Raw genomic sequence first — 26,486 nt, forward strand, 5'->3', positions numbered from 1 at the left:
CTCCGCGGCATGTGGGATCTTCCCAGACCAGGGTTCGAACCTGTGTTCCCTGCATTGGCAGGCAGATTCTCAACCATTGCGCCACCAGGGAAGCCCGATTTCATTCTTTTTTATGGCTGAATAATATTCCTTTGTATATATATGCCACATTTTCTTTATCCATTCATCTGTAAATGGACACTTTAGTTTATTTCCTTACCTTGGCTATTGTAAATAATGCTGCAGTGAACATGGGGGTGCATATATCCTTTCAAATTACTGTTTTTGTTTTCTTTGGATAGTTACCCAGAAGTGGAATGGCTGAATCATGTGGTAGTTCTATTTTTAATTTTTTGATGATCCTTCATACTGTTTTCCATAGTGGCTGCACCAGTTAACGTTCCCAGCTATAGTACACAATGCTTTCCTTTTCTCCACATCCTCCTCAATATTTATTTCTTGACTTTTTAATAATAGCCATTCTAACAGGTGTGAGGTGGTAATCTCATTGTGGTTTTGATTTGCATTTCCCTGATGATTAGTGATGTTGAGCATCTTTTCATGTACCTATTGGCCATCTGTATGTATTCTTTGGAAAAATGCCCATTTTTAAATTGGATTGTTTGTTTGTTTTGCTCTGGAGTTGTATGAATTTATATATTTTGGATATTAACTCCTTATCAGCTACATGATTTGCAGATATTTTCTCCCATTCAGTAGGTTGCATTTTGTTGATGATTTTCTTTGCTGCACAGCAGCTTTTTAGTTTGATGTAGTCCCACTTGTTTATTTTTGCCTTTGTTGCCTTAGCTTTTGGTGTTAAATCCAAAAAGTCATTGCCAAGACCATTGTCAAGGAGCTTACTGCCTATGTTTTTTTCTAGGAGTTTTATGGTTTCAGGTTTTACGTCATCAAGTCTTTAATCCATTTTGAGTTAATTTTTGTGTATGGTGTATATAGTGGTCTAGTTTCATTCTTTTGCATGTGGCTGTCCAGTTTTCCCAACACCATTTATTGAGGAGACTGTCCTTTCCCATTGTATATTCTTGGTTCCTTTATCATAAATTAATTGACCATATATGTATGGATTTATATCTGGGCTCTCTATTCTGTTCCGTTGATCTCTGCATCTGTTGTAGGCCAATACCAGACTGTTTTGATTACTATAGCTTTGTAATGTAGTTTGAAATCAGGGAGTGTGATGCCTCCAACTTTGTTCTTCTTTCTCAAGATTGCTTTGACTATTCTGGATCTTTTGTGATTCCATACAAATTTTAGGATTGTTCTGTTTCTGTGAAATGTGCAGTTGGAATTTTAATAAGAATTGCATTGAATCTGTAGTTTGCTTTGGGTAGTATGGACATTTTATCAATATTCTTCCAATGCGTGAACATTTATTTGTGTCTTCTTCAGTTTCTTTCATCAGTGTCTTATAGTTCCCACTGTACAGGTCTTTTGCCTCCTTGGTTAAATTTATTCCTAATCTTATCTTTTTTGTTGCAATTATAATAAATAGGATTGTTTTCTTAATTTCTCTTTTAATAGTTTTTTATTAGTGTATAGAAACATAACAGATTCCTGTATGTTGATTTTGTATCCTGCAACTTTACTGAATTCATTTATTCTAGCAGGTTTTTGGTGGAGTCTTCAGGGGTTTCTATAAGTAATACCATGTCATCTGCAAATAGTGACAGTTTTACTTTTTCCTTTCCCATTTGGATGGCTAAATTTTATTCCTTTTCTTGCCTAATTGCCCTGGCTAGGACTTCCAATACTGTGTTGAATAAAAGAGGCAAGAGTGGGCACCGTTGTCTTATTCCTGATCTTAGAGAAGCTTTTACCTTTTTCACTGTGGAGTATGATGTTAGCTCTGGGCTTATCATGTATGGCCTTTATTATGTTGAGGTATGTTTCCTCTGTACCCACTTTGTTTAGAGTTTTGATCATAGATGTTGAATTTTGTCAAATGCTTTTTCTGCATCTATTGAGATGATCATATTATAGGAAAATTTACTTTCAAATACTCAGAATATTATTTTTGAGATCCGAGGACATAAGTTATATGGTGTGTATTGGTAGGAAACACTTGAAATAGTTTATGTAAACAAATGAATTTGCACAATTTGACTTAGATAAAAGAGCATTTTTATCTTATTTTTTTAAAATTTATTTTAATTAATTAATTAATTTGGGCTGCGTTGGGTCTTTGTTGCTGTGCGCGGGCTTTCTCTAGTTGTGGCGAGTGAGAGCTACTCTTCATTGCGGTGCGCGGGCTTCTCATTGTGGTGGCTTCTCTTGTTGCGGAGCACGGACTCTAGGCACACGGGCTTCAGTAGCTGTGGCACGTGGGCTCAGTAGTTGTGGCTTGTGGGCTTTAGAGCACAGGCTCCGTAGTTGTGGCACACAGGCTTAGTTGATCCATGGCATGTGGGATCTTCCCAGACCAGGGCTCGAACCTGTGTCCCCTGCATTGGCAGGCGGATTCTTTTTTTTTTTTTTTTAATTTTATTTATTTATTTATGGCTGTGTTGGGTCTTCGTTTCTGTGCGAGGGCTTTCTCCAGTTGTGGCAAGCGGGGGCCACTCTTCATCGCGGTGCGTGGGCCTCTCACTGTCGCGGCCTCTCTTGTTGCGGAGCACAGGCTCCAGATGCACAGGCTCAGTAATTGTGGCTCACGGGCCTAGTTGCTCCACAGCATGTGGGATCTTCCCAGACCAGGGCTTAAACCCGTGTCCCCTGCATTGGCAGGCAGATTCTCAACCACTGCGCCACCAGGGAAGCCCATGGCAGGCAGATTCTTAACCACTGTGCCACCCGGGAAGCCCAAGAGCATTTTTAAAAAGTCACATGCTTCTCGGACTTATTTGCTCTAATGCAAGAGTTTGGGGGAGGGTTTATGAGAAGAAAAGAGATATTCTCTTTATCCTTTAAAATCATTGACCTTGGAATAGATACCTTTCTCAAATTTATTTATGGAAATCTTTTGTATATCTCTTCCTAGGTGTTCCAGTTACTAACTGATATGAAAGAGCAGCGTAAAGAAAGTGGAAAGAATAAACACAGTTCTGGGCAACAGAACTTGAATACTATCACGTATGAAGTAAGCCTAGGTTTTTGGAAGGTCTACCCAAACTACCATTGAAGGGGGTTGGTTTATCTTGCTGATGACTGGCCACCGAATCATGACTACCTATTATCTGATTTGAGTAGGTTTACTGTAACCCAGTTTTTATCCTGTTTATAGAAGTGGAAAGAGTTTGGCCAATTGTGAGTGTTAACCAATTGCAAAGTCAGACGAGGGAATAATTAAAAGTCTGCCGTCACTTCTAATACCAGTTGCAAGTCGGGGAGCCCTACGACTACCCTCAGGTTCAATAATTCACTGGAAGTACTCATGGAACTTGCTAAAAGCTATTATATTCACCAGTACAGGTTATTACAAGGAAAAGATACAGATTAAATTTGGCCAAGGGAAGAAGCAAATGGGGCAGGTGCCAGGAGAAAAACCAAATGCAGAGCTTCCATTGTTCTCTAATGTGGAGTCAGAGCACATTTCTCTTGAAATCAGTGTGTGTTAATACACACAGAATATTGCCAACCAAGGAAGCTTGGCCAAGCTTTGGTGTCCACAGTTTTTATTGGGGCTCCATTACCTAGGCATGATTGAATGATTGATTGCCTGTGTAGTTCATGTCAGCCTCCAGGTCTACTGATACTGCATGACCCAAAGCCCCTACTCTAAGTCACATTGTTAATACCATCCAGTAGGACATAAGACCCCAAGACAAAGATACTCCTATTAGATATAATGTTCCAGGAGTATGGAGATTACCTCCCAGAAGCTGAGGGCAAAGTCCAGACTCTCTGTTTTAGCAAAGCCAAATTCTTTATTACAGAGAAAGTGATACTTTTTATGGTAGAAAACTTAGAAAGTACAAAAAAGCATAAAGAAGAAATCAAAAGTAATTCATAATCTTAATATCTAGTTGATAGTTTGTTGCATTCTCTCCCAGTCTTATGCTTAAGCTGTTGTATTTGTTATATGATGTTTGATTTTTGTATCTGTCATTTTGTTTTTTCTTGTTATTTGCTTTCAATTTTGATTTTGTCTTTAAAGAGATTTGGATTTAACTATTTTTAATTTATCTTTTCAAAGACATTTTTAAACTTGCATTAAGGTATCATAATCTCTTTTAAGGAAAATAAGGAATTTAACACTTTAGTCACCATTCCTTCCCATCTGATTTTTTTCATTTAATTGTGTGTTTAGAACCCTACAGTTCATTTATTCATTCGTGTTCTTTCACATTATATAGTTCATCTCTTCCAAAGAAGAAAAAAAAAGATTGTTGGTAATTAGTTTTATACACATTTCAAACTATCAAGCACCCTTAACTACACAGTTAATTAGTTTATGCTCACTATCACTCTATTAATTCTTTTTTAAAAAAATTTAATTAATTAATTATTAATTTTTGGCTGCATCAAGTCTTTGTTGCTGTGCGTGGGCTTTCTCAGTTGCAGCGAGCGGGGACTACTCTTCGTTGTGGTGCACGGGCCTCTCATTGCAGTGGCTTCTCTTGTTGTGGAGCATGGGCTCTAGGCACGTGAGCTTCAGTAGTTGTGGAGCATGGGCTCTAGAGTGCAGGCTCAGTAGTTGTGGCCCACGGGCTTAGTTGCTCCTTGGCATGTGGGATCTTCCTTGACCAGGGATGGAACCCATGTCCCCTGCATTGGCAGGCAGATTCTTAACTACTGCGCCACCAGGGAAGTCCCCACTCTGTTAATTCTTAAGTTCTTGCTTTTAATTTTTGGTGCCTTAAGGAAAGTTACTTTGGTAATAAATGTGCCCTTCTCATTGCGTGATACAGAGTACATGGTATCAGTGTCTTATTACTGATGCTGTTAACCTTGATCACTTGGTTAAGGTGGTGTCTGCCTGGTTTCTCCACTGTAAAGTTACTGTTTTTCCATTTCCATATTCTGTTAATTAGCAAAGAGTCACCTAGTCCAGCCCACATACAAGGGGAAGGGGAATAGGCTTCATCTCTTAAGGGAGGGATATTAAAGAATTTGAGGACACACATTAAAACTACCACAGTAATTAATAAATATTTTGGGGAAGCTGCTTTGAGACTATGCAAATATCCTACTTCTTACGCTTTTGCCCATTAATTTTAGTATTCATTGGTGGATCCTTCCTGCAGTAATTATTCCTATGGTGCGATTGCCTAATGGTGATTTATTTCCCTCATTCTTTCTATGTTTAATTGTTAGAATTCTTCGTAAGAAAGAGTTGTTCCTTCTAATCCATTTATTGGGTAATTTATATTTATATGGACTTATAGCTATTTATTTTATTCTTTGGGTTCCGTGTCCATAAAAAATTGATACATGATAACACAGTTGTCAGACTGAGTTTTTTCCTTAAGATCAGAAAAGCTTTATTCTAAAGTTTCAGTAATCTTTTTGTTCTAGCTACTGGTTTTATTTTTGAGGAATTCCTATTACGTGAAGATTGACTCTCCTGAAGGCATTTGTTTTACAAAAGATTTTTGAAGCAAAATTTTAGAATACTAAATTATAGCCATTGCCTTCTCTTTTTGTCATTCGGTGTTGTTTGTCTTATGCTTGCCTTTCCCTTTTTTGTAGACATTAAAATACATATCAAAAACACCATGCAGGCACCAGAGTCCTGAGATTGTGAGAGAATTTCTCACAGCAGTGAAAAGCCACAAGTTAACCAAGTAAGTAAAAATAATCTTAAGTGGGAAAAGACTGACACATAATGAAAATGATAGCTTATAAAAGTCATCCTCAGCAACTGTGTATTTATATTAGGTTGGGTTTTGAATTGTAATCAATACACAGGGCGTAGGGTCATGGTATTTTATAAATTTATTTATTGATTTATTGATTGATTGCTGCTTTGGGTCTTCGGTGCTGTGCGCGGGCTTCTCATTGTGGTGGCTTCTCTTGTTGTGGAGCACGGGCTCTAGGCTCATGGGTTCTAGAGCACAGGCTCGGTAGTTGTGGTGCACGGGCTTAGCTGCTCTGCGGCATGTGGGATCTTCCTGGACCAGGGATCGAACCTGTGTCCCCTGCATTGGCAGGTGGATTCTCACTGCGCCACCAGGGAAGTCCCAGGGTGACGGTACTGTAGATGAGACAACTGAGACTTAAGACACTGGGCTCCTTCTAGAGCCAGAAGCAGAATGTAGTGGGCTTTTTAATCTCAAAAATCTTTCCCAAAAATCTTCCCATAACCCCTTCCCAGCATTCAGACTAAAATTGGTTGAAAAACAGGATTCACAAATTGAAGTGCTTTTTATAAAGTTGATGAATTAAGTCATTTGACATTTGTGTTTGTTTGGGGCAAAAATGGCTTGATAATATTCTCTCTGCTCTTCTAGTGCCCATTTACTTTCTTGGTGACTTTCTAGAATAAGTTAAGTTTGTAGGAATTAAAAACATTAAGAATTAGATCAAAAGTTTCCATGAGAAGAAAACTAGCCCTAGTCTTTTAGAATTGATACTAGAGCTGATAAATCCAAAAAGCTTTTGTCATTCATTCAGAATAATCAATAATTTTCTTTTGGAGGAAACATTTGGTGTTAGTTCAGGCACACAGTTGATACACTGTCAGTAAACTAAGTGCCCTTCTCCCCTTGCCTCTCTTCTGTAAATGAACTCTGAAGACAAACATCTTTCAAATGTGTGCATGTGTGTGCATGTGTGTATGTTTACAGTTTGTTTTATTTTTGTGAGAAAATACACATAACATAAAATTTACCATCTTAACCATTTTTTTAAAAAATTTATTTATATTTTTGGTTGTGTTGGGTCTTTGTTGCGGCGCGCGGGCTTCTCATTGCAGTGGCTTCTCTTGTTGCGGAGCACAGGCTCTAGGCGCACGGACTTCAGTAGTTGTGGCACATGGGCTCAGTAGTTGCGGCTTGCAGGCTCTACAGTGCAGGCTTAGTAGTTGTGGTGCATGGGCTTAGTTGTTCTGTGGCATGTGGGATCTTCCTGGACCAGGGCTCGAACCTGTGTCTCCTACATTGGCAGGCGGATTCATAACCACTGCGCCACCAGGGAAGCCCTACCATCTTAACCACTTTTAAGTCTACAGTTCATCTGTATTAAGTATAGTGTTCACATTTTGTGTAACCAATACCCAGAATTGTTTTTTTTTAATTTATTTGGTTGTGCTGGGTCTTTGTTGCAGCAGGCGGGCTCCTTAGTTGCAGCTCGCGGACTCCTTAGTTGCGGCTTACCGGCTCCTTAGTTGTGGCTCACAGGCTCCTTAGTTGCAGCGTGCAAACTCTTAGTTGCAGCATGCATGTGGGATCTAGTTCCGTGACCAGGGATCGAACCTGGGCCCCCTGCATTGGGAGAGTGGAGTCTTCACCACTGCGCCACCAGGGAAGTCCCCAGAACTTTTTAAATCTTACAAAACAATCTGTATACCAATTAAACAACTCCCCATTTCCTGCTCTCCCCAGCCCCTGACACCACCACTCTGTTTTCTGTTTCTATGGATTTGACTATTCTATATACCTCATGTAATTAGAATCATATAGTATTTGTCTTAAAAAAAAGTCTGAATATTATTTAATATTGTTATCTTTTTATTTTAACCATTTTTAAGTGTGTAATTCAGTGGCATTAGATATATTTAATTGTTGTACATCTCTGCCATCCATCCACAGGACAATTTTTCATCATGCAAAACTAAAACTCTATACCCATTAAACAATGTCTCCCCATATTCCACATCCTCTAGCCCTGGGAACCACCAATTTGCTTTATGTCTCATGAATTTGGCTACTTTAAGTACCTCATATGAGAATCATACAGTATTTTTTCTTTTGTGACTGGCTTATTTCATTTATTATGTCTTCAAGGTTCATTCATATTATAGTATGTGTCAGATTTTCCTTCCTTTTGAAGTCTGCCTAGTATTACGTTTTATGTATATATGACATTTTGTTTATTCATTTATCAACTGATGTATAACCTGGGTTGTTTCCACCTTTCGGCTGTTGCACATAATGATACTGCTATGAACATGAATGTACAAATATCTCTTTGAGAGCCAGCATTCAGTTCTTTTGAGTGTACACCCAGAAGCCACATTTGCTAGATCTTATGATAATTCTATTTTTAATTTTTTGAGGAACTGCCACACTGTTTTCCATAGTGTCTGCTCCATTTTACATTCCCACAAACAGTGCACAAGGGTTCTAATTTCTCCACATCCTCGTCAACACTTCTTATTTTATCTTCTCCCTTTTGTTACAGTTGTCATATTTATTACATCTATATATGTTGAAAACAGTGTTTAGCAGTGTTTTATTACTTAACGTTCTATACTTCTACATATTTTAAAGAACATAAGAGGACAAAAACAGTCTTTTATATTTACCCGGAATTTTGCTATTTCTTTTGCTCTTCATTCATTCCTGTTCCATGTTTACTTTTTATCATTCAGCCTGAAGAACTTCCTCTAGCGTTCTTTTAGAACAGGCCTGCTGGCTACAGTTTTCTTTCAGATGAGAATGTTATTATTTTCTTTCATTCCTGAAGGATAGTTTCACAGGTTGAATGATCTTTTCTTTCAGCACGTTAAAGATGTTAGTTCAGTGTCTTCTGATTGCCATGGTTTCTGATGAGAAATCTGTGGTCATGCCAATATGTAATGTATTGTTTTCCTCTGACTGTTTTCAATACTTTTCTTTATGCTTGGTCTTTGACGATTTGATTATGATTTTTTTTTTTTTTTAGTTTATCTTCGCTGAGCTTCTTGATTATGTAAATTTTTGTGTCTTACCCAATTTGTGAAGTTTTGGGTCATTGTTTCTTTAAATATTTTTTTCTGCCCCAGTGTCTTCCTCCTTTCTTTTCAGAACTCCAAAGACACAACTGTTAGAACTCTGATAATTGTTCTACAGTCCCCAAGCCTCTGTTTTTGTTGTTGTTGTTGTTTAAAGACAAGGAAACTTTCTAATTGAAGTATGGTTGATTTACAATGTTGTGTTAGTTTCAGGTATACAACATAGCGATTCAGTTATACATATGTATATATATATTCTTTCTCAGAATTCTTTTCCATTATAGGTTATTACAGGATATTGAATATAGTTCCCTGTGCTATATAGTGGGTCCTTGTTGTTTATCTATTTTATATATACTAGTGTGTCTGTTAATCCTAAATCCCTAATTTATCCCTCCACACCTTTCCCCTCCTTTCCCCTTTGGTAACCATAAGTTTGTCTTCTATGTCTGTGAGTCTTTTTCTGTTCTGTAAAAAAGTTCATTTGTATCTTTTTTTCTTTTTTTAGATTCCACATATAAGTTATATCATGTGATATTTGTCTTTCTCTGTCTGACTTACTTCACTTAGTATGATAATCTATTGGTCCATCCATGTTGCTGCAAATGGTATTATTTCATTCTTTTTTATGGCTGAGTAATATTCCATTGTTACACACACACACACACACACACACACACACACACACACACCCCACATCTTCTTTAACCATTCATCTCTTGATGGACACTTAGTCCCTTCTGGGACTCCCAAACTGTATATGTTGGTCCACTTCTTGGTGTTCCACAGACCCATTAGGCTTTGTCCACTTTTCTTTAATCTTCTTTTTTTCTGTTCAAGTTCATTGATTCTTTGTTCTGCCTGTTCATATCTGCCTTCAAATCCCTTTAGTGTTTTTCATTTCAGTCATTGTACTTTCCAGCTCTGGAATTTCTTTTTGTTTTGTTTGTGTCTCATTGATATTTCCATTTTGTTTATACATTGTTTTCTGTACTTTCTCCACATCTTCCTTTAATTCTAGGAGCATCTTTTTTTTTTTATTTAAAAAAAAATTAATTAGTTAATTTTTGGCTGCGTTGGGTCTGTTGCTGTGCGCGGCTTTCTTTAGTTGTGGTGAGCGGGGGCTACTGTTCGTTGCGGTGCGCGGGCTTCTAATTGCAGTGGCTTCTCTTGTTGTGGAGCACGGGCTCTAGGCACACAGGCTTCAGTAAGTGTGGCTTGCGGGCTCTAGAGCACAGGCTCAGTAGTTGTGGTGCACTGGCTTAGTTGCTCCGTGGCATGTGGGATCTTCCCAGACCAGGGCTCGAACCTGTGTCCCCTGCCTTGGCAGGAGGATTCTTAACCACTGCGCCACCAGGGAAGCCCCTAATTCTTGGAACATCTTTAAGACAGTTGTTTTAAAGCCTTTGTCTAGTAGACCGGCCATCAGGTTTTTTTCAGGGATGTTTTCTATTGATTTATTTTTTTCCTTTGAATGGGCCATACTTAACTGTTTCTTTGTTTACCTTGTGATTTCTTGTTGAAAACTGGACATTTGATCTAATAATGTTGTAACTCTGGAAATCAGATTTTCTTCCTTCCCCTAGGCTTGCTGATTTTTGTTTATTGTTTGCTATTTTTGTCTTGTAGGCTGTCTCTGTGCTACGGATCAGCTTGAGGTGTAAACTCAAGGTCTTCTCAGGTCTTTTCTGAGTGTGCCTCTTTCCCTAGGCATGCACAGTCACTCTGATTTTTCCCATATATGCAGTTGTTTTTGAATGTCCCAGCCTTTAGTGTCTGAACTTTAGGGAGAAAAAAATAAAAAGAAGGGTTGGGGGATAAAAGGACACCAGCCCTTTAAATTCTAAAAGTCACTTCAGCTGGAGGGGGAGGTGCAACAACAATGGCTGCTGCCCCTTTGCTTGCATCTCTGTGATCAGAAGCTATAGTCAGTGATTAGAGCACTGATCCTTGATATTTGGAGGACAGGGTACATTTTGCCCTCTCTAGCTTCCACAAGCTGTGTACAAGCTGCTCCAGGAACGTGGTCACAGCTGCCTGCCCCTGGAGTTGGGGGATGGGTGCTGCTACTGTGCTAAGATCTAAAATTGACCAAAATTAACTGCTATTTACCTTCCAAAACTTCCCCTGGAAGTTGCAAGCCTTCAGTAGACTTCAGAGTTTCAAAATAGTTAATATCAGACAGATTCTACCAGTACAATTGTTTTCTAGGTGGGGAGACAGATTTCTGGTACTTCCTACTCTGGCACCTTTGCAGAATTTTTTTTTTTTTTTAAGAGACTTCATGTTTTTAGATCAGTTTTAGGTTTACAGCAACATAAGGGGAAGGTACAGAGGTTTCCCATATGTTCCATCCCCCTCACATCCATAGCATCCCTCATTATCAACATCCCCCATCACAGTGGTAAATTTGTTATAATCAGTGAACCTACATTGACACGTCATTAACACCAAAAGTTCATAGTTTATATTAGGGTTTACTTGTGGTGGTGAACAGTTCTTTGGATTTGGACAAATCTATAATGACGTGTATCCACTGTTATGGTATCATACAGATTATTTTCTCTGACCTAGAAATCTTCTGTGCTCCACCTGTTTATTCCTTCCTTCCCACTCACAACCCCTGGCAGTCACTGATCTTTTTACTGTCTATCTAGTTTTGCCATTTTCAGAAAGTCATGTAATTGGAACCATACAATATGTAGTCTTTTCAGGATGCGTTTAAAGTTCCTCCATGCCTTTTCATGGTTTCATAGCTCATTTCTTTTTAGGAGTGAATAATATTCCATTGTCTGAATGTACCACAGTTTAGTAATCCATTACCTACTGAAGGACATCTTGGTTGCTTCCAAGTTTTGGCATTTATCAAGAAAAGCTACTATAAACATTTGTGTGCAGGTTTTTTGTCAACATAAGTTTTCAGCTCCTTTGGGTCTGAATGTACCACAGTTTAGTAATCCATTACCTACTGAAGGACATCTTGGTTGCTTCCAAGTTTTGGCATTTATCAAGAAAAGCTACTATAAACATTTGTGTGCAGGTTTTTTGTCAACATAAGTTTTCAGCTCCTTTGGGTAAATACCAAGGAGCACAGTTGCTGGATCATATGGTAAGAGTATATTTAGTTTTGTAAGAAACCTGGACTGTCTTCCAAAATGGCTGTACCATTTTGCATCTCCACCATCAGTGAATGAGTGTTCCTGTTGCTTCACATTCTCATCAGCATTTGGTGTTGTCAATGTTCTGGATTTTGGCCATTCTAATAGGTATAGAGTGGTATCTCATTGTTGCAATTTGCACTTCCCTGATGACATATGATGTGGAGCATCTTTCATAAGCTTATTTGCCAGCTGTGTATCTTCTTTGGTGAGGTGTCCATTCAGGTCTTTTTTTTTTAGCAGGTGAAAAAACATGATACCTTGTTTTTATTTGTACTTCTGTACAGATGAATGAAGTTGAGCATCTCTTCCAGTGTTTAAAAGCTTTTTCTGTGAACTAGCTATTAACATCCTTCATCCACTTCTTTTTTTCTTTTTTTTTTTTTAAAGTTATACAATTTTTATTTATTTATTTATTTATTTGTGGCTGTGTTGGGTCTTCTTTTTTGTGCGAGGGCTTTCTCTAGTTGCGACAAGTGGGGGCCACTCTTCATCGCGGTGCGCGGGCCTCTCATTATCGCGGCCTCTCTTGTTGCGGAGCACAGGCTCCAGACGCGCAGGCTCAGTAGTTGTGGCTCATGGGCCTAGTTGCTCCGCGGCATGTGGGATCTTCCCAGACCAGGGCTTGAACCCGTGTCCCCTGCATTGGCAGGCAGATTCTCTACCACTGCGCCACCAGGGAAGCCCCTTTTTTCTTTTTTTTTTTAAATAAATTTATTTATTTATTTTTGGCTGCATTGGGTCTTTGTTGCTGTGCGCGGGCTTTCTCTGGTTGCGGCGAGCGGGGGCTACTCTTCGTTGTGGTGCTTGGGCTTCACACTGGGGTGGCTTCCCTTGTTGCGGAGCATGGGTCCTAGGCGCACGGACCTCATTAGTTGTGGCACACGGGCTCAGTAGTTGTGGCTTGCGGTCTCTAGAGCACAGGCTCAGTAGTTGTGGCGCATGGGCTTAGTTGCTCCGCGGCATGTGGGGTCTTCCTGGACCAGGGCTCAAACCCATGTCCCCTGCGTTGGCAGGTGGATTCTTAACCACTGTGCCACCAGGGAAGTCCCTTTCATCCACTTATTTCTTGTTTGTTTGTTTGTTTCTTTTTTTTTCCAGTATAGGTGATTTACAATATGGTGTTAGTTTCAGGTGTACAACCTAGTGATTGAGTATTTTTTGCAGATTATACTCCATTATAGGTTATTACAAGATTATGGGTATAATTCCCTGTGCTATGTAGTAAATCCTTGATGCTTATCTATTTTATGTATAATAATTTGTATCTGTTAATCCCATACCCATAATTTGTCCCCTCTCCTTCCCCCTCCCTTTTGGTAACCACAAGTTTGTTTTATATATCTGTGAGTCTGTTTTGCATATGTATTCATTTGTATTATTTTTAAATTTTTTTTAATTAAAAATTTTTTTTGGCCATGCCGTGCAGCATGCGGGATCTTAGTTCCCCAACCAGGGATCGAACCCATGCCCCCTGCAGTGGAAGCATGGAGTCTTAACCACTGGACCTCCAGGGAAGTCCCTGTATTATTTTTTTAGGTTCTGCATATAAGCGATATTGTATAGTATTTGTCTTTCTCTGTCTGACTTATTTCACTACACATAATATTCTCTAGGTCCATCCACATTGCTGCAAATAGCAGTGTTTCATTCATTTTTTTAAGCTAATACTCCATTGTGTATGTGTGTGTGTGTGTATATACACACACATGTACACACATACCACATTTTAATCCGGTCATCTGTTGATGGGGCACTTGGGTTGCTTCCATGTCTTGGCTATTGTAAGTAGTTCTTTTGCCCATTTTAAAAATTGGGTTGTTTGTTTTTTTATTGCTGAGTTTTAAGAATTCTTTCTGTGTTTTGGATAACTGTCCTTTATCACGTGTCTTTTGGAAATATTTTCTCTCAGTCTGTGGTTTATCTTGTTTTCTTGACTTGGTGTTTCATAGAGTGAATATTTTTAATGAAGTCCAATTTATCAATTATTTCTTTTGTGGATTGTGTCTTTGGTGTTGTATCTAAAAAGGCGTCACCATATGCAAGGTCATCTAGGTTTTCTCCTGTGTTATCTCCTGAGAGTTTTATAGTTTTGCATTTTACATTTAGGTCTAGTTGTCTAGATGGTTGTTGTCTAGGTGGTGGGGAGGCAGATTCCTGGTTCTTCCTACTCTGCCATCTTCCCTGAATCCTCTCTGTTCATTTTTTTCCCTCTTTGTTGTTCAAATGGGGTAATTTCTACTGAACTGTCTATACGTTCGCAGACTCTTTTCTTTTGTCAACTCTATTTTGTTATTAAGCCCACATAGTGAATTTTAAAATTTCATATATTTTTCAGTTCTAAAATTTTCATTTGTTTATTACTTATAATTTCTGTTTCTTTCCTGAGAACTTTTATTATTCCATTCGTTTCAAGAATGTTTAAAAAAAAAAGAAGAATGTTTGTTTATATCTCATGTTGTAATAATAGCTACTTTAAAGTTTTTGTGTGATAATTCCAACATCTGGGTCATCATAGATTTGGTATCTGTTGATTAACTTTTCCCTTGAGAATGAGTGATATTTCCCTCATTGAGATAATTTTGGATTGTATCCTGGACATTTTGAATATTATATTGTTTAGAACTCTGGATCCTGTGAAACGTCTCTGGTTAATGTTGCTTTTTTTGTTTCTTTTAGCAGGTGGTCAGTCCAGTTACGTTCACAACTCAAGTCTGTCTTGGCTTACATGGCAAGGATTTCAATATCAGTTTAGGTTTTAAACTGTTCTGCTGCTTTGGACCTTTTTTGCATATGAGACTGGAGTTATGTTTTAACTTGTTCACTTCTCAGTGTGTTTGCTGTGCTGGGTCTCTGCTCTTTGTTGTTTGGGGCTGTTCTACAAATGAATAGCTTGGGCTAAACCTAAGATTTGTGCTGATTGGTACTCAAATTTAGGGAAATCCTCTCTCTTGCTCTTCTCTCTGGGATTGCCCCCAGACTCTCAGACCCACATGTGCCCCCTTTTTTAGGCCTCTGGCCACAAGTAGATTTCTCTCATCATTTTAGCTGCCTATGTTTGCATTTGTTACTGGCGCCACCCTTGGGGCAAAGAAGGTAGGAAAAAAGCGGAGAGGGGAAAAAAGATATTCCTTGGCACTCTGGACCACAGTGGCTCCCTTCCTGGATATACCCACTGCCAGGGCTCTCTGAGGAACTGCCCTCGAGTTGTGGGCTTTACCTAGATCTCCAGATCTCTGGGGCCCCTTTTCCCAATCTTCTGGCCAGAAAGATGGAATTTCTCTTGGAGTTTCAGCTGCATGTGAAACTACTGCTGTAGGGCAGTACTGCTAAGGCAGTCCTGAGGATCAGGGCTTATGAGAGAAAGGAGGAAGAGAAAGAAATTCACATCCATCCCCCACACCAACTAGTTCTTTTTTCTTTTTTTAAAAAATATTTATTTTATTTATTTATTTTTGACTGCATCGGATCTTAGTTGCAGCACACAGAATCTTCGTTGCAGCGTGCAGGCACTTTGTTGCGGCATGTGGGCTTTTCTCTAGTTGTGGTGTGTGGGCTTCAGAGTGCAAGGGTTCTTTGCTGCGGCACACGGGCTTTCTAGTTGAGGCGTGCAGGCTCAGTAGTTGTGGTGTGCGAGCTTAGTTGCCCCGCGGCATGTGGAATCTTAGTTCCCCAACCAGGGATTGAACCCGCGTCCCCTGCGTTGGAAGACGGATTCTTAACCACTGGACCACCAGGGAAGTCCCACCAACTAGTTCTAGCTTTCTTCAAGTTTTGTTTCCCTTCCCAGTCCACCTACTTTTGTTTTCAGAGTCCAGGTTTTTGCTTTTGTGTTTTGTCCTGCATTTGTTGTTGTCGTAAACAGCAGAAAGAGGCTTTAGTGGGTTTACTCCATCTTGTCTACAACAGAAGTCCTAATGGTCGATTTTTAAGACCTCTTCTCAGCTGTTTGCCTGCTGTTTTGCTTCCCAATCCCTACATCTTTTCTGCTGTAAATATGCACCTGTCTACTACTATTCAGTTGCCTTGCAAGCTGATTCATGATTGGCCATAATCTATATATATTTAAAGTAGACTGTAATATTCAGAGGAGGATTTATTTCAGTTCTCTTTTTCCATTTGTGATCCGAAATTTGAGGATTTGTAGTCCTTTTTGACCCTTTAGTGTCTACTTTTCATTAAATGGTTGATTCCTGGGGCAGATGAACATGCCAGTGTTCTTATTGACACACAGGTTATCTATGACTGTAGGAAGCAAAAGCTGCAGGCAGTGTTGTTCTGAAAACAACCAGTAGAGGGGACCGGTAGGCTTCGTTCACTGTCGCTGGGCCCGGCTCCTCTGGGAGGTAGCCAACTATTGCAGCCCACTGGAATTCGTTTGGCCTCAGTGCCTGGTGACTCAGGGGGCTGCTTGCCATATGCTATCAAGACCTGGATCATGTTGTGCTAGCCAGTACAGTCTAAGACAGGAGTCACATTTATAACAGAAACTGCTGAAGTGCTCTTTAATGCTTATTTCTGAATATCCCAATAGAGTTTTTTTCTATCCTCTCAGGAAGAGGAGATTCAAGATAATAGCCCTTAAGTGGTCTGGTTCTAGTAGTACAAGCTGGACCTGCATTAATTTGCTTGAAAGCCTCCATTGCTAGAGTTCTTGAGGGTTTGGTAGGAACCATGTTTTATTTGACTTTATAGCTTTATTCAGCAAAATGGTAGTTTTGAGACTCAGCTTAAAATCACTTTGACACTAAGTCCTATGTCATTTTTTCCTGTAGCATGTTAATTCCCCAAGGCATTTGGTTCTCTAATCATTTAAATTTTTTGCTTGAGGTACTTTTTTCTTAAGAAGTGCAGCCTGGCTTGCAGCCCCAGGTCTCATCCTGAGATCTCCTTAGGATGTACAGCCGTGTCTGCCAGGAGTAGAAGGACTTGCCTTCGAGACCCAGGTCTGTAAATAACCCATGTGCAGCAACGAAGACCCAACGCAGCCCAAAATAAGTAAATTTATTATTTAAAAAAAAAAGAGTGGTCAGCATGGAGCTCCCTGCGCCCTTTAATGAGAACAGTTTTGGTGATCAGTTGGGGTGGGAGCTAAAGTGCAGTGAATTAAGTGAAGGAGAGAAAGTAGAGATGATAAAAATAAGCCTGATTATGAAGTCGGGGGGCATGTTTGTAACCCCCGCCCCCAAAACTGGCACCTGCAGTACGTGTGGTTCTGGGACTTGACTTCAGCAGGGCTCAGCTCCTGGGGGTGCAGAGCAGAGAACTTGACTGGTTGGTTTGACTACAGGTTGGGGTTTTTCAGGGAGTAGCTGTGAATGATTTTGTCGGTAGAAGACTTATCCTTTTTGCAACTGTAGGAACATTTCCAGCATTTCAGAGCCTGGCAGGATAATGACTGTTCAATAAACTGAGTTCTGTTGCTTTGATTGATTTGTAGCTGAGATGTTCATTTATTCAGCTATGTCTTTTCCTACTCTTTATTCTTTATTCATGCTGTTGGATGATGATGGTTAAAATAAATAATTGTGTTTTGAGTGAGGATTCATATTTTGCAACTCAGCTTGTCCTTCAAGGCTACTTGCTTATTCCTAGTCTTATTCCTAGTCTCCTCCTTACTCGATTCTCTGCAGCTTTTAGTCCTGTTAACCCTCTTCACGTCCAGACCTCTCAGATGGTGACCTCACTTTTGCTTCACTGAGAAAACTATCCAAAATGAACTCATTTCCCTTCACATCTCCTTAAGTTTGCTTTTTCTTTCCCCATTGCTGTGATCTCAGTGAAACATGAGCCTTTTCACAGAAACTTTGAACTTTTGTTTTTTTGAGGGTCTTTCCCTTTCTCTCCTGTAATTTCAGCCTCTCCACCTGCTTGTGTTCTTAGCCGACAAACATGCTTCAGTTTCCCTTCAGAACCTGCTCTCCTCAGGCCATAATTGCTTTTTTTACTTCTATCCTGTCAAGAGGTCATTTCTGTCCATGACACTGAGCTGAACCAGACCCACAGCCTCCATGAATGGCAGGGGTCAGTATCCACCACAGCCAGCCTACCCTGCGCAGCCTCCTGGGAATCCGGTGTGCCCTCAGACCTTGCATCTTCCTCAGGTTCCACCCTGTACTGATGCTTCACCTGCCTGCTCAGAGGTCTGCCATCCGAGCTTTGTGCACCCAGGGGCTGCCACAGTCCCCACCGTGTCAGCTGCTTTTCCTGGCACCTCACGGTATCTTCCCATGGCCCAGTCTGTGGCCGTTGGCCTTTTAGGTTGCAGAGTCCCCATGGCTTAGTATCTGGTTGGTCCCATCTCCAGCTGGTCCAACAGCGCCGGTGGGAGGAGGGTGTGATGAAGGTGCCAGATTCGGAGCTGAGGCTACTGCTGGCACGATTCCTCCTACACCACCGGGTACCCTCCCGGCACCGCACAGCTTGCAGTCATGCAGGGAGCCCATGTCCTTGTAACTCAGTGGAAGAGAAACTTCTCCATGGGTGGCTCAGATGGTGACTACACCATCCGGTGAGGAACCAAGGCCACCTCTGTGCCAGGAAAGACATCACATAGCTTCTCACAATATAACTGCTTTAGTCAACATTAACCTGAAGTTGCGGTTTAGACACATGTTGTTGAGGTGTCTTTCTGGTGTCCAAACTTTCAGTCACTTTTCAAACTTAGTAAGAAACCATACATATAGTAGTAGCATTACCGCCCTGAAGCATTTTGATGGGGGGGATGGTATCCATTCATAAAATGAATGTGAGTGAAGCAGCCCTAGGGACCTTCCTTTAGTTTCTCTGGAGTAATACTGTACCATACTGGTCTTTGCTTTTAGTAATAAAACATGAAATTAGGTTTGGAGAAGACTTTGATCTTCTGATTAAAGTTTCCAGATTATTCTGATTGGTCTTTAATCTCCTGTAAGTCTTTGATTTTTATTACTTGTTATAAATGAAACACATTGGTTGTCTGCCTTTTCCTTTCCACCCTTTGCCCTAATCCCACCCTTTACCCTAGTCTTCCATTCCCTCCCACCAGTCTCCATTGAATCAGTGGTGCAGGACAGAAAGCAGTCAGACCCATTTCCTTCTCTCCTTGCACTTCTCCCACTTGTCATCTTTTAACTAGTCTTTTACAAGGATCCTCTGAGACCCCCTCTGTGCCCTAAGCACAGACCCCTTTATTTCCACTTTGGATCTCCTTAGGCAGAAGTGGAGAGTGCCTTTGGACCCTCCTTAAAGATCATCTCTTTATACATGAACCAAACCCAAATTTGCTTTGGTGCCAGAAAAACTGAACTTTTCCTGATATCAAAGCATATCAATACAAACTGTACTGAAAACAGTTTAAAATAAGAGGGGCAACAAGGAGGATGCCTTTGAAAAGCCTGATGACTTTAGAGCCAAATTAAGGGGAGTTTTCAGATCACAAATTGGTTACAATTTATTGTCAGAGTGCCTGACGTGGCCACTCATGGCTCCCAAGAATTCCTAAGCTGGGTTAATGGGGTCATATTGTGAATGTCTCACTCCAAAATGACTTGAGTCCAGTGAAATCTCACTAGGGCTAAGAATATTTCGGGATCCTTAATCTTTTGATTTTTGTTTTCTGAAATTGGATTTTATTTTATCTTACAATTTCAGTTCACCTAAATTTTGTGTTCTCTACATGTTATGTTTGACTGTTGTGGAAGTTCAGTGTTGTATGTCTCTAGCTGCACTGTGGTGCATCTGTCTTGTGGGTTTTTTATACTAAAAATGTAGAATAAAGACTTTTGAAGATTTGAATAAGGTGTTGATAATTGAATTACAAAGAAAAAAAAAGGTATTTCCTCCACAGTTCTTCCCCAGTCCCCACAATCCAGTTGTCACCTTAACCGTTATTCCACTGAACTACTTGCCCAGGCCACCAGTGCCCTCCTTTTTGGCAAATCCAGTGACTTCTCTACCATCAACCTACTTTCCTCTCTTCAGTATTTGACATTGTTGATAATACCCTCTGTCTTGAACTTTTCCTCTCTTGGTTTCCATCACACCACTCTCCTAAGTTTTCTTTTTCTCTTTTCGCTCCTTGCTCCTTTCCTGCTTTCTCTCCCGGCCCCTTGAATGGAGGTGTTTTACGGTGTTCTGTCTGGGTCTTCATTTACTCAGCAGCTGGTCTCTGGACTACGATTTCCACTCTCGTGGTTTCACATAACTCCTTGATAATAAAGCCAGCTCTGATCTTTTTCTTTAATTCTAGACCAAACTAGAACTAAAACTAGACAGGCTGTTCAACAGAGACCTCTTCATTGTGGTCCCAAAAGTACCACAAACTCAAATTCAAATTTTCAATTAATACATTTTTTCCAAACAGGCTAAACATCTGACAGTAAGCCTTAACTCTCCCATTTCCTTCACCCCACCCCCCGACCCAACCTAGGCAGTTGTCAGGTCCTGTTGACTGTACCTGAGGGTGACCAGGAGCATTTCACAGGTCCAGACTCTCATTTCCTTTCCTGCTGCTGCTGCTGCCACTGCCCAGCTGCACAACTTTTGAGTATTACAGTGTCTCTGCCTCCATTTTCTCAGGTTTTCTAGACCCAGCAAGTCACTCCTTCCCTCGTTTGCTCTCCAGTGTCTACAGAGTAACATCTGGCCTCTTGGTAGTCAGGGCTGTTTGTGGCCTTGTCCCAGATGACTCTTTCAACCTGTGTCCCACAGCCTCTCTAGCAGCCATTTCCTGAAACTCCGTGAATCTTTGTTCTTCTGGGTGTTTAGTTGTACTGTTCCTTCCCTGACCGCCCATTCCTCTTATCCTTTTTGCCTAGAGAATCCTTAAGGGCCCAGTGCAAGAGTCGTCTCCTCTATGAAGTCTAGAGTAAATGTTTGGGGGACTCTGAGGAGTAGAGTTTAACTACAACTGCCTTACTATGACTACCATTTACGGGGAAATTACTGTGTGAGTCGTCATTATGAACACTATGAATGGTTAAGGACATGGGCTTTCATGGCAGAGTCCCAGCTCTGCCATTTACTAGCTGTGTAACCTTGGACAAAGTATTTCTTTACCGTCTCAATGTCAAGTCTGAGGGTTAAATGTGCTTGCTGTATGGAAGGTAAGCAGTAAATGGTAGCTGCTCCTGCTATAAATGGTAAGATTTTCATCCCTCATAATCTCCTTATGAGATCAGTAAGTACTGTTGTCATTCCTGTTTGACAGGTGGTGAAACCAAGGCTTAGGGAGAACCAGGTAACTGGTACTGCTTCCCCAAACACCTGGCTGTGGGAATTGTGGCTTACTCATCACTTTATTCCAGAATTGTTTATTGAATTGAAAGATGAAGTTGGAGGGACTTCCCTGGTGGTGCAGTGGGTAAGACTCTGTGCTCCCAATGCAGGGGGCCCGGGGGGGGGGTTTGTTCCCTGGTCAGGGAACTAGATCCCACATGAGTGCCGCAACTAAGAGTTCACATGCCACAACTAAGGAGCCCGCCTGCTGCAACTAAATAAATAAATAAAATATTTTTTAAAAAAGAAAGAAAGAAAGATGAAGCTGGAGCTCCAGGGTCAGATTGAGAGAGAAATGTAGAAATTGTCACCTGCACAGGGGTGGTAATTGAAGCCGCTTTCTTTCAAGTCCTGTCATCTTTGAGAGTCCACACATTTCAACCACCCCTTCAGCAAGGAGCTGTAAATTGTGACAGATGATAACAAGTATCTTCACTATTACTTAAATCTTTTGTTGAAATTTGCTTGTATTTGTCTTCTTTCCCCAACTGGATTGTAAGCTCTTTGAGGGCAGAAGACTGTGTCTTATACTACTGTGTATTAACTCCTGTCCCCTTAGAGTCCTTGTTTTTGTTTACTAAGATAACAGGCCAAGTCTGAATAACATTTAATCTTAATCTCAAAAAGGAATTCTCAACCGTTTCTAAGTGATGACCAACCAAGATGATTTTGTCAATCTTTTACTTTCTATAATTTGGATTAAGAAAGCATTATTCACATTTTCCAAATAAAATTTATTAAAACTACACCTGTGCTATCTGCTATCAATGCATTTCTTGTAATCCAAGCCTCTGTACCATTAGGATTCTAATACACATTTGTGCCCTTGAGTAACAGTCACTGATATAGGACTCTCTTACTCCCATTCTTTCGTTTTACAGTTGAAGAAACTGAGGGCCATGTTCCAAGTTGTTCTTCCATTTGTTATCTGACAAAGTGTTCTCTAAATAGCTTGGTCAAGACTCAAAATCCTTAGGGGTATGAGAGTTTTAAATGCTCTGTACTTTTCTTTTGACAGAGCTGAAAAGCTTCAGCTGTTGAATCACAGGCCGGTGACTGCTGTTGAGATCCAGCTGGTGAGTGAAGGAGACTTGAATTTGGGCGGGTTAGTTTCTGGGTCTGAGACGTAGAAAGGGTCCTAAAGGCCGAGCTCAGACAAGCCAGGAACTGCCATTACTTGAAAAGACTGCCAGACCACCCATTCTGTAAGTGAAAAGAAACCTCACCAATTTGATGCTAGTTAGTATGGACTTCGGGAAAGGGAAAGACTGGAGAAAATTCAATTCCTTCTGTCGGGTCTGGGGCTATGACTTGGCAGCTCTTTGTCTCCCCTGTGTCCTACACCATTCTGGCCATTGCTTCCCTGCAGAGGTTATTGCCAACCAGGTAAAAACATGAGATTCGACATGACTCTGGTGTTTTATCTCCCCCCACTCCCACCCTTTAACCTCCTCTTCCTGTATCTTCTCTTGGTTAATGGAGTGCGTGTGCACTTTCCCGCATGCTCGCTCTCTCTTACCCTCCTGGCTCAGTGTCCCAAGCTAGAAGCCCAGAAGTCATTCCCTTCCCTTTATCTCCTAGTTAGTCAGTCAGTCCCGGGTTCTCTTGCTTCTCCCTCCTCTTGGTCTTTCTTCTCTCTGTACTGCACTGCGTTAATTCCTGTAATTGTTCTCAGCTCGGCTCTTGCGCCTGTCCTCTCACCGTTCTCCCTGCCTCCAGGCCAGCCCCCTCCTGTCCATCTTCTACACCACGATCAGAGTTCACTTTCTAAAGCCACACATTTGATCATCATGTTTCCCCGCATGAAACCATTCAGTGGAACCTCAACACGTGCAAAGTCTAGACTGCAGTCACAGCATAAAGCTTTAGAATTGGGGAAGCCACAGTAAAAGGCAGAGCTGGTATAAGGAGAGTGTGAAGATGAGGCCTAGTGGTGCAGGCCCAGTGGTTGCTGTACTGGCATGTGCCGCGCTTTCCTTCCGTGTACAGGGCAGAGAGTACTGTTAAGCTCCAAATATTAGGCAGGCCATTCAACTGCGAGTAAAAGAAAAGTTTGGCTGGAGAATTAATAAAATGAGAATAAAGCAGTTTTCAAAGTCAGTTTTAGAAGTATTTAGCTCTTTGTCAAATTTCCTTCAGAAAAATGTAGAAGAAAATGGCCCAAAATACCTCTGATATTTAGAGTTGCTTAAAAACAAAACAAAAAAACCTTTTTTTAAAAGGATCGTGGGGTATTTAATTTTTGACTAAAACTTTTACTGTCTTCTCAGCATTTTGTTTCTCCCCTTCAAAATGCACCCAAAATTAAATTAGAAGAATTCCTTCCATAAAGGGTACCTTTCTGGGGGAACTGGCCTTCAGGCTAAACAGAAATCCTTTTTTTTTTATATCCTCATTATTCTGATGCTTTCGACTATGTTGGAGATTCAGCTAAAAAAGAGAAAAAACAAAACAGCAAGAAACTAATCCCTGTCCTTCTGGGTTAAGGATCACATGTCATGTCTCCCCCAACTTTAATCAGCAACATATGTTATTCATGGCTTAATGACAGATGGAGAGAAGAGATGAGGAGGATTAGCATGACCTCATCCCAGAGCCTGTAGAAAGCTCTCATTACCTGGTAAGATTAGCTGCTATTAAGATTGCCTGCTCTATGCCAGACTTGGTGCCAGGGGCTTTGTATATGTCACCTATAATGCCCTCACCATAGTCTTGGTTAGTGAGTGGCTGAATGGGTCTGTCTGATTCAGAAGCCTTACTCTGTTCCTCCAAGCCATGTGCTTCTACATGGTGAGGAGAAAGGTGTGTGTGGCATCCCCTTTCCACAGGTAGATAGGCCTTGTTAAAAACTGGGTGTGTTATTTCCCAGCAGTGGGACTGTTTTTTGGCCAGATTTTTCCCAGCCTGGGATTTGGCTACAAAGGGTTAGCAAATCATTTATCAAGATTTGTAGCAGTGTCTCTTCTCACCAGAAAGGGATAAGAAATGAGGTTTTCCCTAGAGTGGAAAGTGCAAAGGACTTGAGAATTTCCCTGTGTTAACCTTACAGCCATTTATTCTCCCTGGGTCCAGAAGTAATCCCAACATTCAGCATTTGTCAGGATTCACTTTTGGAGACTGAAGCTTCTTTTTTTCATTTCAACTTCAGCCATGATTTGTTGTAATCCTCAGATCCACAGCCAGCTGCCTGCTATGTGTGAGGAAATGAGGAAGCCACCAGCTCTGTGACATCTGCCATGCCCTGCTATATATTCATTTGGGACCATTTGTGAGTCCTCTGGCCTAAAGACAGGACCGTGAACCCCCTGACCTCACAGGCCACTGTCCTGAACAGCACTACCATCTGTGCCTATTGTAATTTAGTGATTGTAAAAAGGCTTGAATTACATAGTTCCATGGCTTAAATTATGTTCTCCTTTGGTCCTTACTGTAGGCGTTACTTTTGTTTTACTTTAGAAAAACTCAAAATATATAGAGGTTAAGTGAACCGTTCTGGGTCAGATAGCTAGAAGTGTCTGTTGCTGTTAGACTTTGCGTTGTTTTGAGGAAAGTAGGAGGTTGGGCTTGGCAGCTTAGAGTGAGAAGCAACCGTTTCTGGAATGCAGCAGCCCAGTCTGACAGCCCTGATAACCAGTGTGATCTTCATCTATGATAAAAAATGTATCGTTTATGTTGACCTGCCTACAAAAACTTTGTATTTTTACATTTCATTTGCCCTTATATTCAGAACAACTTGAACCCTTTAATGTTTGGGAATGTTGAGACGGTGCTTTGCATTTCTTTATTTGGGCTCTGTTTCTTCTGTGTTGGAAAGAAAAGGTGAGGAATAATGTAGTTATTATTTACTCTAGTCATCCAAGAGGGGTTAGTAAGTTTTTGGTTTCTGCAAGCTTCTTTTTTGTGTATATTTCATTCTGCTTAGTATAGCTCAGGTTTTCTTCCTGTGACTGGGAAAGAAAATTTCCCGACTCTAATTATCCCTGAGGGTTGTTTTCTTATAAAAGCTTCTGCTCTCGGCAAATTTGGCAAAATTAGTAAAGCTTGTCAGCCCTGTTGCTAAGAACACACCTAGCTGAAACTGGATCTGTCAGACCCAGAGGTTGGGATGCAAGAAGGTGGCCTGTCAAAATCCTCTCTGTTTGGTTTTCTAAAAAGACCCCTCAGAGGTCACACAACCAAACTCTTTCAAACCAGTGGACTCTGGTGTGCCATACAATGTCTCTAAGAGAGGAAATGATAGAAACCTCTTACTTGAGGCTGTGGTATTCTAGAAGGAGCTGGGACTCAAAGTCTCAAAAGACCTTGCACTGCTTGCTGTGAGATACAGATGACGTTTTCCTTGTGATGCTGAGCCTCCATGTACTTGTCTGTAAATTGTCCTCACTTTATGTACAGCATCCTTGAGAAGAGAAGCTCTGGTGGCAGTGATTGTGGGAAACCCCTGGTCTACTGTGGAGCACAGATAATGGAGGGAGGTTGTCACTGGTCTAACGACAGTCTAAGTCTCCTTCACCCTCTTCCCCTGAGGAAACAGTTCATCATCACCTGTGTGTGCCAGTTATTCATAAACTTGGAGACATTTTTCTCCCAAATAGAGATCATTTTTTCCTCAAGATTAAATTATCAAGTCAGATATATCCCTCCTTCCTCCTCCTTCATTCTTTGGAGGCAGTGTATGTTAGAGTATTTCCTTTTACAGACCGTAATTTTACATGTCTGATTGTAAAAGTGGGCATTTGAGGATTGTTTCTTGTTCAGTAGAGAAGTTACATGGAGCCTTTGAATCTTTAGAATATGGTCATTTTATTTCACAGTATGATGGGAAGAAGCCCCATTGGTTCACTCTGCGTCTTTACTCTAGAACACCCAGGATTATTCTCTAGTTGTAGAAACATTTTTGGACTGAGGTGAATGAAGAGACCAGTGGTTTGCCAGGACTTTGATCTTGGGCATGTCACCTGGCTTCTTTAGCTTCTGTACTGTTGTTTGTGAAGCTAGGCAGTCAGACTGAAGTCCTTTTGAGGATTGTGAGCCAAGCTTGTCATCATGCTTTACTTAAATCTGCCAGGATTTCTTTCTGAAATTCCTTTTGGTCTTAGTTGCCAGATTTCAGAGATTGTTATGCCATAGGGTAGGACCCTGGACACCTTTAACTGAGAAAGCTATTTGTGATAGATGGCTAATGCCACCAAGTGAGCGTGGTTAAGTAACTTGACCGCCTGCATACTGCTTTTACAGAGGTGGTTGATGACATC

General features: G+C 40.7%; 1 protein-coding gene and 1 pseudogene across 8 annotated transcripts in view; both read left to right on the top strand.

Moving 5' to 3' along the window:
* CRCP (CGRP receptor component) overlaps positions 1-26,486 on the top strand; it is a 91,512-nt gene that overhangs the window by 24,202 nt on the left and 40,824 nt on the right. For 3 of the 7 annotated variants that reach the window (XM_082358689.1, XM_082358693.1, XM_082358692.1), the window contains one exon: positions 22,250-22,307. In XM_082358689.1, the coding sequence (XP_082214815.1) occupies positions 22,250-22,307 (58 nt within the window). Of the gene's footprint in view, positions 1-2,980; positions 3,080-4,295; positions 4,332-5,631; positions 5,727-22,249; positions 22,308-26,486 lie in introns of those variants that run through there. The other 4 variants (XM_082358688.1, XM_082358691.1, XM_082358690.1 and 1 more) reach the window with 4 other exon arrangements.
* Positions 11,754-18,957, top strand: LOC309612666 (DAZ-associated protein 2 pseudogene; annotated as a pseudogene). The gene has a single exon. The product of its transcript is annotated as a DAZ-associated protein 2 pseudogene (transcript).

This window comes from Balaenoptera borealis, assembly GCF_965194805.1.
Source record: "Balaenoptera borealis genome assembly, chromosome: 16".
In the NCBI taxonomy this organism is placed as follows: domain Eukaryota; kingdom Metazoa; phylum Chordata; class Mammalia; order Artiodactyla; family Balaenopteridae; genus Balaenoptera; species Balaenoptera borealis.